Source organism: Phasianus colchicus, chromosome 6 (genome assembly GCF_987193195.1).
Source record: "Phasianus colchicus chromosome 6, bPhaCol1.hap1.1, whole genome shotgun sequence".
In the NCBI taxonomy this organism is placed as follows: domain Eukaryota; kingdom Metazoa; phylum Chordata; class Aves; order Galliformes; family Phasianidae; genus Phasianus; species Phasianus colchicus.
The window spans coordinates 51,545,159-51,562,155 of NC_143441.1; the positions used below are offsets into that span (position 1 = coordinate 51,545,159).

General features: G+C 39.3%; 1 protein-coding gene across 6 annotated transcripts in view; it reads right to left on the reverse strand.

The window, feature by feature from the left end:
• Positions 1-2,885: 2,885 nt before the first annotated feature.
• NKTR (natural killer cell triggering receptor) overlaps positions 2,886-16,997 on the reverse strand; it is a 41,123-nt gene continuing 27,011 nt past the window's right edge. For 3 of the 6 annotated variants that reach the window (XM_031607854.2, XM_031607855.2, XM_031607859.2), the window contains 9 exons: positions 16,310-16,532; positions 15,884-16,039; positions 14,574-14,661; positions 11,789-11,934; positions 8,458-11,385; positions 8,133-8,228; positions 7,745-7,804; positions 6,763-6,861; positions 2,886-5,257 (listed from right to left, as the gene is read on the reverse strand). In XM_031607854.2, the coding sequence (XP_031463714.2) occupies positions 5,179-5,257; positions 6,763-6,861; positions 7,745-7,804; positions 8,133-8,228; positions 8,458-11,385; positions 11,789-11,934; positions 14,574-14,661; positions 15,884-16,039; positions 16,310-16,532 (3,875 nt within the window). In that variant the 3' untranslated portion in view covers positions 2,886-5,178. The remainder of the gene's footprint in view (positions 5,258-6,762; positions 6,862-7,744; positions 7,805-8,132; positions 8,229-8,457; positions 11,386-11,788; positions 11,935-14,573; positions 14,662-15,883; positions 16,040-16,309; positions 16,533-16,997) is intronic. The other 3 variants (XM_031607858.2, XM_031607856.2, XM_031607857.2) reach the window with 3 other exon arrangements.

A 16,997-nucleotide genomic window follows, 5' to 3' on the forward strand; every position in this document is an offset into this window, starting at 1 on the left:
GGAGTCCCTGGGGTGCTGTCCCAGGCCTGGTACTGCTCAAAATATTTTGTTAATAATTACTTGCATGAATAGAAAATCTGCTTATTGCAGCTGCAAATGATACCAAGCTGGGAGGGACTTTGAGCACTTTGGAGCATGGGCTGAAACTTCAAAACAAACTTGATGCATTAGAGAAACGGCTTGGAAAAAATAAATCAATAGACTGCAATTCATTGGAAACAAAGGGAAAACTTACTGCTTGTGTAAGAAGGCTGGAGCTGCAAGAACACAAATGCAAACTGCTGCAAAAATGGCAAACTGCAGGCAGGGATGAAGCAGGGGGAATGGGGTCTGCAGGGACATGGAGCAATGCCTGGGTCTGCCTGGGAGCACGGCCTTGGCTGCACATGGGGTGGCTCTGGGTCTGAGAAATTGCTCAAACATGAAATTAAAAATTAAAAAAAACACCAAAGGGATTGAAGGTATTCGGCCCAGAGAAGAGATGGCAGAGCTTTTCACAAATATTTTCAGGTGGTGAAGTGGAAAAGGTTGCACTCTTCCTTCTCTATGAGAAGAAGTGATAGGCTTCAGGAGCAGCAAGAAACTTTAGCATAGATGTCAGAAAACTGCTTTCTTTGCAGTAGAGATGAATCAAGACAATTTGGGATTGAGCACTCCAGCTGAACCTCAGCACTGGAGATGTTTACAGACAGGTTGGGTGAAAACACCTGAGATTTACAGCTGTAGCACTGGGTCAAATCCCACCAAGCTTCAGAGAATGGCCAGGCAGCACCAGAAGGTTTGGGTGGAAGAGAGGCAAGCACTGCTCTGCTCCCCACAGAGAAGCCCATCCCCAAGGGGTTTTTGACTCCTGAAACTGAGCAGTTGTTTGTCACAAGGCAGAGATTTTAGCTACAAAGAAGGCAGAGGTAAGGCCCAAGGTCAGTCATGGAATTGCTTGGGTTACAGGGGACCTTCTAAACCTATGCAGCTCCAACCCATCTTATCTAGGGCCCTATTCAACCTGGCCTCGAGCACCTCCAGGGATGGGGCACCCACAGCTCTCTGGGCAGCACTGCCAGTGCCAACAGGGCAGTCAGAAGGGCACTTCAGAGCAGATGGGGCCAAACTCTGATCGTGCCCTCTCCCTTTCCCCAGGACCTTCCAAAGTTGTTCTCGTGGCTTTCACCGCTCAGCCCCCAGCTGCCATGAGGAGATGAGAGCAGGGGAAGAGCTCATCCTTGTCCCTAAGAGAACACATCATGACTTGGGCTGGGAAGAAAGCCCAGGGAACAGCCAGCCCCTTCTTGGCAGCAGCAGAAAATAAAGGAAGGGATGTGGCAGCCTTAAGGCCAGGATGAGGGTACATGCTTTGGGCCTCTGCTGCAATTGTGAAATATTACTTTCCTATAAATGCATACGTACGTATAGACAGAGGTCTGTATCTCTACAGATCACAGGCTGATGCTGCGCACGCAGCCCTATCTGCTTCGAGGGCCACGTGGATGTTCACCAGTTCACAGCTGGGTCCCTTTAATTGCTTACACAATTTCTGACAGTTGTGCCTTCTCACAGGCACGCAGCTACAGCCTTTCAAAGCCGGGTGGAAAACCATTAGCTCCACAGCCGTATATACAAAAAATTATTTATATGGATGAGAGGGAGGGGAGGAGCACGCAGAGCTTTATCTTCTCGTGATTTAAATCCCAGGCAGCGTTGGGTTTGGCAATTGCACCAGATGGATTGCAGAGTGCAGCTCAAGGTCATCTAAATACCACGCTGGGCTCCTGCTGGTAAGAGCCAGTGCAAAACACACCAAGCCAGCCACAGACATTTAATACACCGCCGGATACCCGGGGATCTTCAGAAAGAGCACTTGAAACGCTCCTTACCCTCGAGAACAAGGACACAAATAACCCTTGTTCAAAAGCGATAAAGCAGCAGGAATGCAATCTCTCTGCATGTAGATAGGGCAGGAAAGCTGCGCTGTAAATGCACGCTTTGTAAGAACTATTTGCTCGTCTGATAGACACCTCATAGCGAGACAGCTCAACTCTTCTTGTTCTCGAGAAGCTTCCTTCCCTGCCCTCTATTTTCCCCCCAGATCTCTTCTTGTAGTCCAGTAATAGCTACCTTGGATACACTGCAAGTCTGAGGGCTTTTTAATACCTCCCCTGGAGGAAGCACAGCAGGATGTCAGCTCCTCTATTTTTACCAATGCAGGCAGTGGGAGGTGATGGCCTGATCTCAGCTCAGCCCCACACGTGCAGCAAGCAGTGCTTCAGGTGTGAAAGCATGCGAGGTTCCGGAGTACCCCTCTCCAACAGCAAGGAATCCCATGCCTGTGTCTTCTCAAAAGCGATGCTCTTAAGCTTGTGCTTAGGCCAGGATATCCAGGTCTCGTCAAGGATGGAAGCAAACAACTTCCCCTTGTCCTCACCCACAGGGAAATCCAGTTTGTAAAGCTCAAACCAAGACAATCAGCCCTTCCGTCAGGGCAACGCCAGCATATCCAACGAAATCCAGTTCTTCTGGAACAGAAGGTCTGAAAGACTGACAGGTTTGTGTGCTGAGCCACCGCATCTGCTGACTTCAAGCAATGCCACATCTCCAATATGCTACAGAAACGATGCGGGAATGCATACTTGGGAGAGAATACTGAGCAAAGTAGTTAATGCTGAGACCTCACATCACCTGGAAATATCAAAATATTTGTTCCTCCTCCGACTGTTAAGTAAACGCCGAGCAGAGCCTTGTGGAGGAATCTTTTCCTATGTAGGTCAGGAGAAGGAAAAGCAACTTGCAGCCTTGCAACGGACAAGCGGATACCAAAACCGAAGCACTATTTTCATTTTCCTTTTTCCCTTAAGCTGCAATGGATTTTTCCAGATGTAGAGAAAACAGCATTTTCAGATATGTACAAAAGTTTATTTTTATAAACAGCAACTACTTTTGAATAACAAAATTGCAAAAACAGACCAACATTAGAAAACCAGCTCAGTGGTGCATTTTCTATTTGGAGCACAATTGAACAGAATTCACTAAGTAAAAATACTGCCCTCCAATTCCCTCACATCCCTCCCCCAACCATCTACCAGATGGAATTTCTTTATAAAGCTTGAATTCAAGATACGAAACAGATATTGGTAACATTGCAGTAATTTGGGACTGACCACATTCCTATTTCCCTGCCCTTTCTTGGCTTTAATGATCAATCAACTCAGAATTGAAACGTGACAGAATCAGATTTTGGGGCAATTTTCTTGGAAGAAATGTTGAGTGGCAATGCTTATATTTGAATCTTTTGTTACAATGTCAGACCACTAGTGCTATTTTCCGTGTAAGGGAAGTAACAAAGGATGTCAAACTATGGGACTGCAACAAACATTATCTCGAGTTAGCAAAGAATTATTTGTTTCTGACTCTGAAATGGCTGCTACTCCGTTAGAAAGAGATCTGCTAACATAATTATCCAAGAAATGCAATTTAACATTAAATACATTTATGAGAACCTTACAAACTACTGATTTGGAAGGATTACGTGCACAGTTTTTCATGGAGTTACAAGAGTGTCTGAGCACAGAGCTCTGCGTCCTCCTGGAAAGGTGGGAAAGTGGAGTGACAAATTCAAGCTCAGGAACCTGTGTACAAATATTACTCAGCTGTTCACATGCAGCACATCGATACAGTCTTCAGACTTCCCTTCTGCTTTCACGTACCAAAGGCTAAATTTGGGGTTCTCAACCAAAAATCCCATATGAAATGATTAGTTTTAATTTTCAAGGATGTTGATCTTGATTAAAAAAAAAAATAAAATCATTTTCAATCTTTGAGAACATTCAAGAAAACTAAAACATCTCAAGAAATTACAGAAAGTCAGTAATGAAAGTTATTATAATACAACAGTACTCGTTAGCTCTACTAAAGCTACATTAGTCTGTTTCTTCACTACAGACCCCATTTTTCAGGGTATATTTTCTATTAAAAAAACCTGCTTCTTAGTATATAACTTTCTTAACACTGAAAAACATTACAAATGGTTTTATATCAGCTCAATCAGAATATTGCAAAAATTTATGCTCTTCAGCTTTAAATCTTTGTTGTTTTTTTTTTTGTGAACAATTTAACTGCAATATGAAGTTATTTTTGGTATTGAAGGTTACTTTGAAAGTACTTTTCATGCTTTTTTCAGGCATACGAGCATTTCTAATATCATACCACTTTGACAAGAGGTAATTCAGTACCTGCACACCGGTATTCCTATGGCAAAGGGGGACACATCTACAGGCAAGTTTATAAAGGAATCCTTATGGTTCCTTGAAAATTATTGTCAGTTAAGACTTCAAGAAGTGTCCTGAACAAATTCATGATATACTCAACTGTTTACATTTGACTTCAGAATGTGTTGAAGTACGCCTAGCACTGCAAGATGAATCGAAATGGGACTGCTTCAAAACACTTCTTTAGCTTCTGAAGAACACCTCTGTTTATCACCAAATTCGCTTTTAAATGCAAAAGTGTGGACAGGTTGGATGTTAAGATCAAAACTCACTCATCACACTTTTGCTCACAATTCTCTTGTGTGTAATCTCACCCTTCCGAGCGGACTTCTGCAGTATCACAGTACAGAAAGGATTAAGACAGAGTGGCAGTCTTTGTTTTCACCACCTACCTGTTGTATATATACCCTCTGATATAATGCAACGGTCAAACAAGACAGCATGGAACCCATCTTCCAGCATTAAAAAAAGCATGTTAACAAACTAGAAATGGCAGCTTTTGTAAGAAGTCCGTCACAGTTTTTGAGTTGCTAGCATATATTTAATAGTAACAGGCAGAGAGCCCTATGGTGTTTATAAACATACCTCAGTAGCAACTGCTGCACCAAGAAAGTAGTGTCAGCAAACTCACTCACGTGTCTCTCATGGCTTGGAAAATCCGATTCAAGGAAATCAAACTTTTTTCTGTATTGTGAAAGTAGTGTTTGACATAAAACAAATCAGCTGAGCTTCGGTACATCTCTCCTTGTGGATACAATCAGTCAAGTGAGTTCACTGCTCAATGGGAAGGTCTCAGTTAGCTCAGGAAACACCCTTCCAAACTTCACTTGCAACACTGTCAAAACATTTTTTGTTTTTCTTTCTAAATGTAACATTGATCAACTTATTTAATATGGTTTCCACTGCCGAAGAAACATTTTCAGCTGTATCTGCTGCTCTCACTGGGACTTCGGTTGTTGGAGTAACTGCGATCACTTTCACTATCAGAGCCGTAAGACCTACAAATAGAAGATTAAAATGCCTCAAAATTGCATTCTGAATTTTCAACTCAAAATTGCGCTGCATTAAAAAGATTGGCAAGAGATGCACAAGACATTATATCTTATATAACAACTGAAATATACATTATGGGACAGTCAATTAAAATAGTCATTAACTTCACATGATGAAAACCCAGTGAAAGTCAAGTCAAACTGTGTCTGTAACCATAACAATTCTTCCTTTCTTCAGTACAGCTGAAGAAAGCTGTCACCCCCAAACAATTAGGTTTTTGTTAGCATTAATAGCTGACTAAGCAGCATATTCTAACAAATACAGTTTTATTTCTCAATCGAGATGATTTTCTGTCCCCTTGCTTTATGTATTGCAATTTGAAGTCTGGAGAAGAGCCTGAAAAATCAGGCCCAACAGTAACAGGAGTGTGTGAGAGACTGCAGGAGAGAAATAGATTAAAATGTTCTGGTTTATCCAAACCAAGAGTTCCAAGTTCAGCACCTGGCCACGCACTCGGATTGTTTCTGATAAGCCACAGGACGTGTTCAATTTATATTAGTGTTCAAATTATACAGAATAAACTTTTCTCACAAATTTTCAAGCCTCATGCCTGCAAGGAAAGCTTTGCTAGGGCAAGGCAGGCTTATCCTAACCAAGCAGCATTTCTCTGAAGTTTCCAGACATCCTAAAACAGTAATTTTGAAGGACTACTTTCACACTCATTAATCTCATTCATTTTCCTTCAAATCCATGATGAAAGCCATCCTACTGTCAGAACTAGATGGCAAAATGGGTGACAGCAAAGTCCATTAAGAGTTAATACAAAGTCATAGAAAAAAAAATGAGTATGAGAACAGAAAAATGAAAATTTATAGTAGCCAGAGATCTGCCTGACTTACTGTTGACTAGTAAGGGAAATATTAAAAGGTATGGAATTAATCACTGCTGAACTCTACTCACTATATAAAGCTCACTTTCCACTCCTGATCTTGGTGAAACGTGCTCACTTACACCCATGCTAATTCCCCTGGTCTGAGTAGGGTAATTTATCCTAAACTTATAATGGTGCAAACGCTGATACAAAAAGCATGCTGGGTTTACTGGTGAAACATTCTTTCAAAACACATTCTAGGAAGTTGAAGATTAATTCTGGATAGCACTAATTCTTCCACTTCCTTTGCACACTTTTTGTTTTTAAATCCACTTTCACAGTCTAGCCAAAAAGCATTCACCATCCAGTGGAATTCTTTGCATACTAGGTAGCTTTTAATCCATGACAGGGTATCCAGTTTAAATCCTGAAAGCTAATTCACTGCAGGATTGAAATAAAACACCTAAGGGAAGGATTATTTAAAAAAAAAAGTGCTTATTTTGACCATACATGGCCATTTTTGCAAGATATTTTATATTCTGGAAAAAAAACATTAGCTTTCATTAACTTAACTACATACTTCGTGATTTTTTTTTTTGCATAAATACAGGGTTAAAGCCATGCAAGTAAATAACATACCTGGATCTTCTGTCATAACTTCTCGATCTTCGATAGCTGTCACTCCTTTTACTTCTACTTCGACTTCTGCTATAGTAACTATCATAGGTGTATGACCTACTTTAAAGGGAAAAGAAAGCCACTGTTGATTTACAGTCACAGATCTAGAATGCCATTTGTGTTAAACACATGTTTTTAAAGACATTTATGTACAAAGAAATGAATTACTGTATAGAAATTATATTTGATAATTTCAACAAGAAAACAAAATAATACTAAGTTATCATAGAAGTTTAATGTCAGAATTAAGTATCTTCAAAAGAATCACAGAATCACACAATTGCCAGGGTTGGAAGGGACCTCAAGGATCATGAATCTCCAACCCCCCTGCCACACGCAGGGCCACCAACCATCCCACCTAATGCTAGACCAGGCTGCCCAGGGCCCCATCCAATCTGGCCTTGAACACCTCCAGGGATGGGGCATCCACAGCCTCTCTGGGCAGCTGTTCCAGCACCTCACCACTCTCTCTGTAAAGAATTTCCCCCTGACGTCCAACCTAAATCTCCCTTCCCTCAGCTTAAAACCATTTCCCCTTGTCCTGCTGTCACTCACTCTTTCAAAGAGTTGATTTCCCTCCTGTTTGTAGGCTCCCTTTAGGTACTGAAAGGCTGCAAGACTTCCTAAGCATTTAAAAGGTTCTGATTTTTCAGTACAAATGGTCCATGAAGGAAAACAACTTGTTTTCATAAGTATTAACAAAATTATCCTAATTTATATTTCAAATTTCATTTTAAGAAAAAAGGGAAACGTGTTCACCATTATTTATGACATGATTTGGTTATGTTCAAAGTGTCTCATTTACGCTGATTTTGCTTGGGTTGAAGTTGCTGTCACGAGATGTTTAATTGTAAGTACTACAGACAAAGGGGTATTCTTATACTAAGATATTTTTATAGTCAGTATATTTATTTCAGAGTTGTTACAGAACTACTATCCATACCTGGATCGACTGTGGTGACCATAAGAACTACTTCTGGATCTGCTTCTACTATAGGTTCGACTGAAAACAAACAAAGAAAAAACAAATCACATTAAGGTAATCAGGAACAAGTGCAGAACAGGGCCCAACAGGAAAAAAGCAGAGGGGAATATTATTTTCCAGAACTCCTTACCCATACTGCTGGACATTAAAGCAAACTGCTTTTCAATAATAGGAAATTACAAAATATGACTATTCTAACTTGCACTTTTAAGAGGATGCGTCAGATTGTATCAGATATGGCCAAGCCCACTTCCAACTTGTTCTGAGATGGAAGCATCAAGAATTCTGGGCATAATTTACTGCTTTGTTAATATACCTCAATGCTGTCTCTGTTAGAGAAACTTACCTACGACTCTTGTAACTGTGGTAAGAACTACTTCGGCTTCTCGATCGATCTCTGCTGTACCAGCCTCTACTTCTGCTTCTTGTATAGCTTCTTGACCTGCAAACAGTGAACAACTTTAGACATTCAATAGAACATAACAAGTGAAAAGCAGAAGGAAATGAAAAGCAAAAGCACTCAGAACTTTACCTTTAATACTAAATATATATTCCACACTCACTAAATTATAAGCACTTCTTAAAAGAAAAACTTAAGCTGAGAAAGAAAAACATGCCTGAGAATACTGGAAAAGTTAACGTGGTAGGCTGTGAACACACAAACTTTTTACCTGTAAGAATATGTAGAACTTCGGGATCGACTTCTTGAGTGACTGTACGATTCAGACCGTGTTCGGTGTCTGGATTTAGATTCAGATTTACTTCGAGACCTACTGAGGCTCCTGGATGGACTATTGTCATCTCTACTTGGAGACTCCTCCTCGCTGGAACTTTCTTGGTTCCGTGGCCTTCGATTTAGCCGTGCTGTCTTCCTGACTTCGTCAAACAGAGATCCAGGCCTTACTTTATTTTTAGCTTTTATTTCAATTCTCAAACCTGCTGGCTTAGCCTCTGGTGCTGAAGCCACATTTTTGACTTCTGTGGCAGTACTAATTGTAGCTGGTTGCAGATTACCAACACCTTGCAAGGGCTTCCATTTGTTATCAACTGAATTGCTTTGTGTATTTTCAGCAATTTCATTTTTCAAACTACAGTCTTTAGCATTGGACGCAGGAACGGAGTTATTTTCTTGCCTACCTACTTCTTCTTTAATATTAATGAAGTCTGCAATGTTGTTTCCTGGTTTGACAGCATCTTGTTCGGAGGTCTGTAAATCTTTGTTTATACTAGCACCTAAACTCTGAGGTTTATCAGTGAGAATGACAGGAGACAAAGTGTCCACAACCACCTTCCCTGGTGAGTTACGATCTGGAGTACAAATCTCCATGTTGTCATCTGTCTGAATTACATCCAATCCATTCTGGTTGCTTTCTTCAGCATGCTTAGTCTCATTATTGCAAGTACTCACATTTATTCCTGAGTTTAATATACTGGTTGAAGTGTTTGGATTGATGCTATCTTTATTAAGTTTATTTTGATTTGGTGAGGCATCAGGAGTAGTATTTTTAACTAGCAGGTTTTCATCTGCACAAGGTTTTTCACCATTTCCTGTTTTGTCTTTGACCATTTTATCCTTTTCACAAGCTTCTTGGTTTTTATCCTTCACAGCCGTGGTAAGTTGCTTTTCTTTGTCATCCTTGATAACTGGCTTTTCATTTATATCATCTTCGTCTTCTTCACCAAACTCCAGTGGGGGTTGCCAGTGAAACACTTCTTTTCTTTTCTGAACTTTGTGTTTTTTCTCTTTTTTCCCTTTGGATTTTTCTTTTATTTTTTTGGAATGTGATTTTTTAAGAGTTTTTTTCGATTCGTGTTTGTGTTTTTTTGACTTTCCTCTGGTATGTGTTGAGTTAGAATGAGAACTCTCAGATTCTGAAGATGGTAACTGTTTACTTATTTTCCATGCACTATCAGAATCCAGAACACCTTCTGAGGAATTGGATTTTGTTTTTCTCCTTTTGGTAACACTAAGTTCTGTATCAGATCCTGATGTGGCCTCTCCTTCCTCTTTATCAGACGAGGGTCTGGAATCTCCCCTACCACGATGAGCCTCTCCCCTTTCCGAGTTTGACTCAGAGTCCCATTTACTACATGAATAGGATTTCTGTTTACTTTTTGCACCACCTCTAGGTTGCTCAGAAGATTGCTCTTTAACTGCTTTCTTTTTAGAATGATCACCATCCCATTCACACTTGGATTTCTCCTCCCCTCTCACAGAACGGAAGGTATTTTTATCCTGTTGCTGAGCATCTCCTTCTAACTGAAAATGGCCTTCCTTTTCTTGGGCTCCCTTCACTTTACCAGAACGCTCACTGTCAGTAGAGAAGTCTGAAGATGATAAACTGTCACTCTCTTTCACTCCTCGAGAAGACTCATCATAGTCTTTCGTATCCTTGTAAGGAAGGGTACTTTCAGAGCTTGTTTCTTGCCTCACTTTCAGAGAACGAGCGTTCTGATCACCTGATGCAGATTTTCTTTTGCTTCTGTGCCTATCATCATCACTAAGGGAAAAATAGGATGTTGACTCACTATACCCTGACCTGTCACTGCGGTATTTGTTCGGTGATGGTGATCTGCCAGAAGAACGAGATTTTGTCCTTGAGCTAGACAGACTTCTAGATCTTGTGTAAGATCTGGAGTATGACCTACTTCGAGAGGACCTGCTTCTTGATCTCTGCCAACTATCTGAGCTTTTATCACTACGATATTTGGAATAGCCGCTTCGATCGCTATCAGAACTCCCCTGTTGCTTTTGATACGAAGATGTGTTAGCCTCTTTAATAACTACTAAATTATAATTAGTTTGGGGGGGTATTAAATGGGTTGCTTTAGCTTTCATTTCCTGAATTCGCTCATAAGATGGCTTCCATGGTTTTTGTCCAGGCTTCCACCTTGAAGGTGGAGGACTATCACTTAAGGGTATTACAGGGAGGGTCTCTGGGACAACTGGTGGGATGACAACTTTATCACTTGGTAGTATAACTGCTCTTACAGGGTCAGAAGGCTTGTTCAACTTACTTTCATTTAATCGTGCTGAAATATTTCGTGGAGAATTGGAAACAGTCTTTTGATGCCTAGGGTTAGAACTTGATCTTGACCTACTTCGAGAACGCGATGATTTAGAGGCTGATCTTGACCTGGAACTTCTTTGGGAATAAGACCTTGACTTAGACCTAGATCTGGATCTGGATCTGGACCTGGACCTGTAGTATGACCGACTCTCTCTGCTTGAAAAAGTTGATGAACTCTGGTCTTCCTTATCAGATTTAGACCAGTCTCTTCTGGATGAATGTCTAGAAGACAATGAAGAAGAACGAGATTTCCTCTCACGATCACAAGATGATTTTTTCTTCCTGAATGAACGTGAGGATTCTACCTCTGATGAAGCTGATGCTTTCTTTTTTTTAGTTTGCTTGTGCTTCTTGAAATGCTTTTGCTTTTTAGACTTCTTTTTATGTTTCACTTTCTTTTTTCTGTGCTTTTTGTGGTGACTGGAGTATCTCACAGTACTCAGATCAGAGTAGCCGTTATGTGACCAAGATCTTGATCTCCGTGACGCGCTCCTTTCATCCCATCTGCTTGTACATGGGTCACTTAACCTTGAAAAAACAAGCAAGCACCACATTAAGTGAAAATTACTTTAAAAACTTTGTGTTTCCCCTCCACCTCTGCCCCAAGGCAATTAATGAAGCTTAAGAACTGTAAAAATTCCTGCATTTGCTATTAGAAAACTGCATTTTGAATTGTTCCAATTGCACCAACAGAAAAAAATTATTCTATGACATTATGCCTTTTCAGCATGCATTCAACTGAACCAGAAAGGCTTTAAGAAAGATTCCATTCAAATGCAGAATGTTAGAAATGGAAAGATGCCAAATACAAAGATATTTTTACAAATTTTATTTAGCCAAAAAAGAACAACACGCAACATCTACAAAACCAATTTGTGTTAAAAGAAATAATTAAAAAAAAGACATCATATATTTGTATTAAAGCTCTTACTTATCGCCTTTACTCCACTTTTCTCCACTAGGTGGTCTATATGTTCGTAATCTCTGCATTTCCTCTTTCCAGTGAGGAGGAGTCTCACTGCTCTCATCATCATCAGATTCAGAACATGACCGTGATCGAGGTGGGGTGTGATATCGCTGCAAAGGTAAAGAAAAGTCATTCAAGAATTTAGTTTCCTCTAAAGAAGACTGAACAATACATAAGTGTATGGTGCCTCATAAAGATTTTGCATGCATCTTCATAACACAAACCACACGATGTTATTCTCAAACCGTCACAAAGAACACAAATTATGAATCCTCTGCCAAAAACATCCACTTTGGGCACTCATATATCCTACATGTGAGACCAGATTACATAGCTAAATGTATTTTCATTCTCTGAGGGCAGTTCTCAAAGCTTAAGCAGGATGGTGTTGGTTCTTTTAAACATAAAAGGAAGAATTTAGGAAGAAGTCAAATTCCCTTTATGGAGCACCTTTTGGTGCATCATAATTACTGCAGATAACTGAATAACTGCTTTCCCCCATGATACTAAAGAACAGACGTTTCACTTCAGTTAATAGACACTAAATTTCTTCTAAGCGTTAAGATGAGCTCTATTTCAAGTCACTGCTGTTCAGGAATGGGCAGTCAGGTTAATATCTTACAAGCAAAAAATCTTTTTAAAAAGTGTAATGAAGCTTCATGCTAAAAAATGATGCTTAGTCACAACACTCAAATGAGCAACAAGAGCTTCTCCTGCAGCAGCAGCAAAGCACTCATAATATTGCTAACTCATTATTTTCCATTACCCAGTAGGATGCACACTTAAGTAACTCATATGAGGAAATTAGATGCTCCTCAATCCAATTAACAAAGAAGAAAAACTTCTGGGTTTTACTCAATTATTTTGAGCCACTAGTAGAACAGTATGTGGAAAAAAACAACAGTTTGTCTGCCAATACAAAAAGAGAAAGACAAATGTATTGATTTACACAGAATTCAGATAACTTCAGGCAGAACTCTCAAGCCTCTTTCTCTTCATGTAAGAAAGCAAGGAGCATCTGACATTGAGACCTGGAGATTCCCTACTCTTTCTTCTGAAGCAATGACTGCTTGAAAAAAAAAAAAAGAAAAAAAAAAAAAAAGGTGTTGTTCCCCCTTTGGAACCTAAGAGAATTCAAAACTACAAATGAGCACCTTGAGAAGTTGGCTGTTGGCTAAATGAACTACTAGAGGTTGCAGAAAATACGTTCCTCTAACTGCTAGGCTTAAATTATTTCTGGTATTATTTATTATTGTCACTCTTACTTTTCCTGAGAGGATGCCAAAATTAGGAAAAACAAGATGCAGGCACCCAAGTTCCTAGCAAAAGCCAATTCTACTCAGTGCTATGTTAGTTTTCCAGAAATCTCTGCTTACATAAATATTTCAAAACATTGTATTTCAAAGGTTTCCTTTAATGGATATCACAAGAGTCAAATACAAATGAAAGTTGTCAGATGTATCAAGGACAACAGCTATCAGATTTAATGTCAAGGCTGGAAAATAAGGGAAGAAGAGGCACTCAGCTGCGGCCCAACCACTACAGTACCTTGTTTCATCTTAGAGCCATCAGCCAATAATTTTGAGGTTTAAAATCTTTGCTTCACAAGGATGCAAAGCTAAAAAGATATTCCTCAAATGCGGTGCTATGACAGAAGAAAAATCATGTTCAGGGCAGTCTTGGCTAAAGCCATCCTAGTGAAATGTGTCTTCAGCTAGATAGGTAGATTAATCATTACATATACTTAAGGTCATCCACTGAAGGACCAAATGCACATTTAGGAAAGATGTTTTTATTTTCTCTCCCTTTTCTATTCACTGAAAAACAACAGTATTTTGGGCTTGTGATTTAGGTTATAAAAGAAGAGACAAGAAAACTTTTCTTAAGAAGAATGGCACTAATGCAAAAGCCTTGAGGTTACCAGAGCACTGAAGCAGAAAAAAAGTCTAACGGTGACAGTCTTCACAGAGGAAGGCAGAAAAATAAATGGACCAAGTCTGTATACTTGTAAAAAAGCCTTCTCTACTAGCAATGCAAAAAACTAACTTCTTGCCCACCAGTGTTGCCTGTGAAACTACATGGGCTCCATCTCAAGTAGCTGAGCAGATGAAATCTGACAAGCTACATTAAGTAGCTTAAAAAAAAAGAAACAAAAGATATACTTCAAATGTCAAAAAGCAGAACTAACAGTTTAAGTGGTCCTGCCAAACTTGCTAGCAATACTGTTGCTTCCCAGCACTGTGTGCACAATCACCAGAACGTGCATCAGAAAGGGCTGTTCATGCATCAGATGCTGTAGAAGAGTCTTTTCTTTGGTTCTACTCCAGCCCCAGTGTTTCATAGGCACACTGAGAAAATGCAAGGGGATGAGAGCGCAAGCTCATGTCACTTCTCATTGTTTCAGATCTTGTGGTTCAACTAGGATGATTTTTTTTTGCTGAATTAATTTCAGTCTTTAGAAATAAATAATTTTCTTTTGTTTGAAGCTTCCTTATGTTGGAAACCACTCATGAGTGAGTATGCATTTGTTTTCCCAAACAGTGTTTACGCAAAAAGGACATTAATAAGAAGGATGGGGAAAAAGTATTCTAAAATGAAGTACTTAACAAACAATATTTCAAACTTCTAAGCTTGAATCTACAGCAGTCAACAACAGCAGCAACATCACACAGAGCCTTAAAGGAAATTCAAAGTTCGAGGTCAGAGAAAATACTCTGGATGAGAGGAAAGAAAAAAGGAAATCACATACTATTGTGCCTCTTCCTTTAATTTTTCGTCCAGATTTAGACACTGATGGTTTCTGGTCAGTTAGAACTGGAGTAGCATCAAGAAGCTTCCTACATAAATTAATAAAATATGAGCTTACACAAATAAACCCACACATAACCATTTTAATTTCAACCTAAAACTAATATTAATCATGCAAAATATCTTCACAATCTACTTTGATAGGGTAAAACTAAGAATTTAGTGAATGATATTCCAAAAAGTCAGCCACGCACAGATCTGTAGAGAAAGGCAAACCAATATGTACACTGGTTTTCAGCCTGCTCAGCAGGTCTGATTTCCTTTCCTGATAAATAAATGCTAATGATGAACTTGCAAAGTACTCTGTTGAAGCTGTTGAAGTGGATTTTCTCAATAGGCTAACTTGTGTTTGGTGAACAAATTGTTAAGACAACACAGAAAGAATAGCTTCAGGATCTTGGCTGTTACACAACAATGCCTCAGCATAGAGAATGGCAGCTCATGACAATCCACAAGTTCTAAAACCTTGTTTCCTTCCTCAGCAACAAGAGGTAATTCAGCATTCCTTTTTATAGAGGTTGTACAACATCCTTGAAAGAAGCAGATAAGGCTTTGAAAACGTGTAGCACTTCAAGAAAAAGCTTACAAAAGATTATATAGTTAACCAAATTTAAAGAAAAAAACAAAAAAGGGATTAAATTTTTTACATATGTTCAGGACTGTGCCCATATGAATTCAAAAGTGAAGAAATTTGGGAGAAAAAAAACTGTGATTTATCAGGCACGCTAAACAGGAAGTAAGTTGGGAATGCATGACTTTGGTTCCACAAAACCAGTCTCCTGTTCTCTAAATTAGAGACTGCTTCTAGGACTCTGTTTCACTGATTTTGCACTAAATTTTCTCCCTTTAGTCTAAGAAGCTGAGACATCACTTTTCTCACTCAAGTTTGCCTTGCAGTGACATATTTAGTGTTTTTTGTTGCAAAATTTCCTCTTGAATTAATGAACAATGTATGCAGTGTTTGTAATTGAGTTTAAAGCCATGATATGCATGATCCTTACAGTTCAATGAAATGAATTCATGAGGTTTCACTGAAAAAAAAAAAAAAAACCCAAAAAAAAAACCCAAACCACTCTGAAAGGAAACTACCAAAGAAATACTCAAAGTAGAATGCTTAAAGTACCTGATCTAGAAATGCTGATACTACACCCATTATTTGCTATAAGTTCTGGAAATACATCATTAGTGGGAAAGTTTTACGCATAATTTCCAGCAATAAAGTCAACATAATTAGATAACAATGCTCCTTACGTTTCAGGTTCTGTACTGACAACAGGCACATCTCTTCTCAGCAAAAATCTATTTTCAGGCACTGGGGGAATTTCTTCAGGACGTACCACAGGCTTATCCCTCTTTGTGCTGACATCCACTGTTTTTTCTGTTACATCGCTCTTGTCAGAAAGGCTGCTAAGAGGAAAAAAGTAAGGTTATAATTCAGAATCAACTGACAAACACCACTTTCCAGGGTGAATTCCCAAAATAAGCCCACATGATGAAACGAGCTGTCAGATGACTTCGAAAACAAAATGCGTTTCATTAACTCATTTTATGCTGAAGGAAGGATGGAGCCCAAACTTCCAGAATAAAAGCACCTTCAGATTAATTGCATGAGTAGTTCATGAAAAAGGAAAGTTTCTCAAATTTCCCTGAAATTCTTAAATTTAAGAAACTAGTCACCATCTTTGGTTTGAGGTTCTCTTGCTTCTCAGATCCTCTTTCTTCCTCTCCTCCTTCCTCCGTTTTCTTGACTGTTTGGTTTTAGCTCTTCTTTTACGCTTTCTTCTTCTGCTTCTTTCATCTTCAGCTTCACTTTCAGATGAAGTTTCTGAGGGGTCTGATCCACTGGAGGAGGAGTCTGAAGCTTCTGAGTCAGAACACACTTTCTTCTTCTTCTCCAAAGCTTAGAAACACATATTTTAAATTTACAGTGTGTACATGTAGCCTGCATACATACAGAAGGTATACAACTTTACATATGTAAAAGCACGTACTCCTCCAGGAGCTCAGCATGTAAACCTTTCACAGTGAGGTCTGCTAAAATACATTTATGTGAATTTTATTGCATCTAGCATAAAGCACTATAATAAGATCATGCATTTTTTCAATAAGGATGGTTGAAAAAAAATCCCTTTGTTTGCTAGCAAGTGAACTGTAAGATTTTCTATGCACCACTTCTGCCATGCAAGATGCATCACTGAAAAGCCAAAGCACTTTAAAGGTGTGCAGTGGAGGTCTGTAAGTGAAGTTAACACTCAGATGTTGGGGAGTTGGACAAGATGACCTTTAAAGGTCCCTTCCAACTGTAAGGATTCTGTGATTCTACATCACAAGTTTTGGTATCCTTTCTGCATCCTCCTCCTCTATG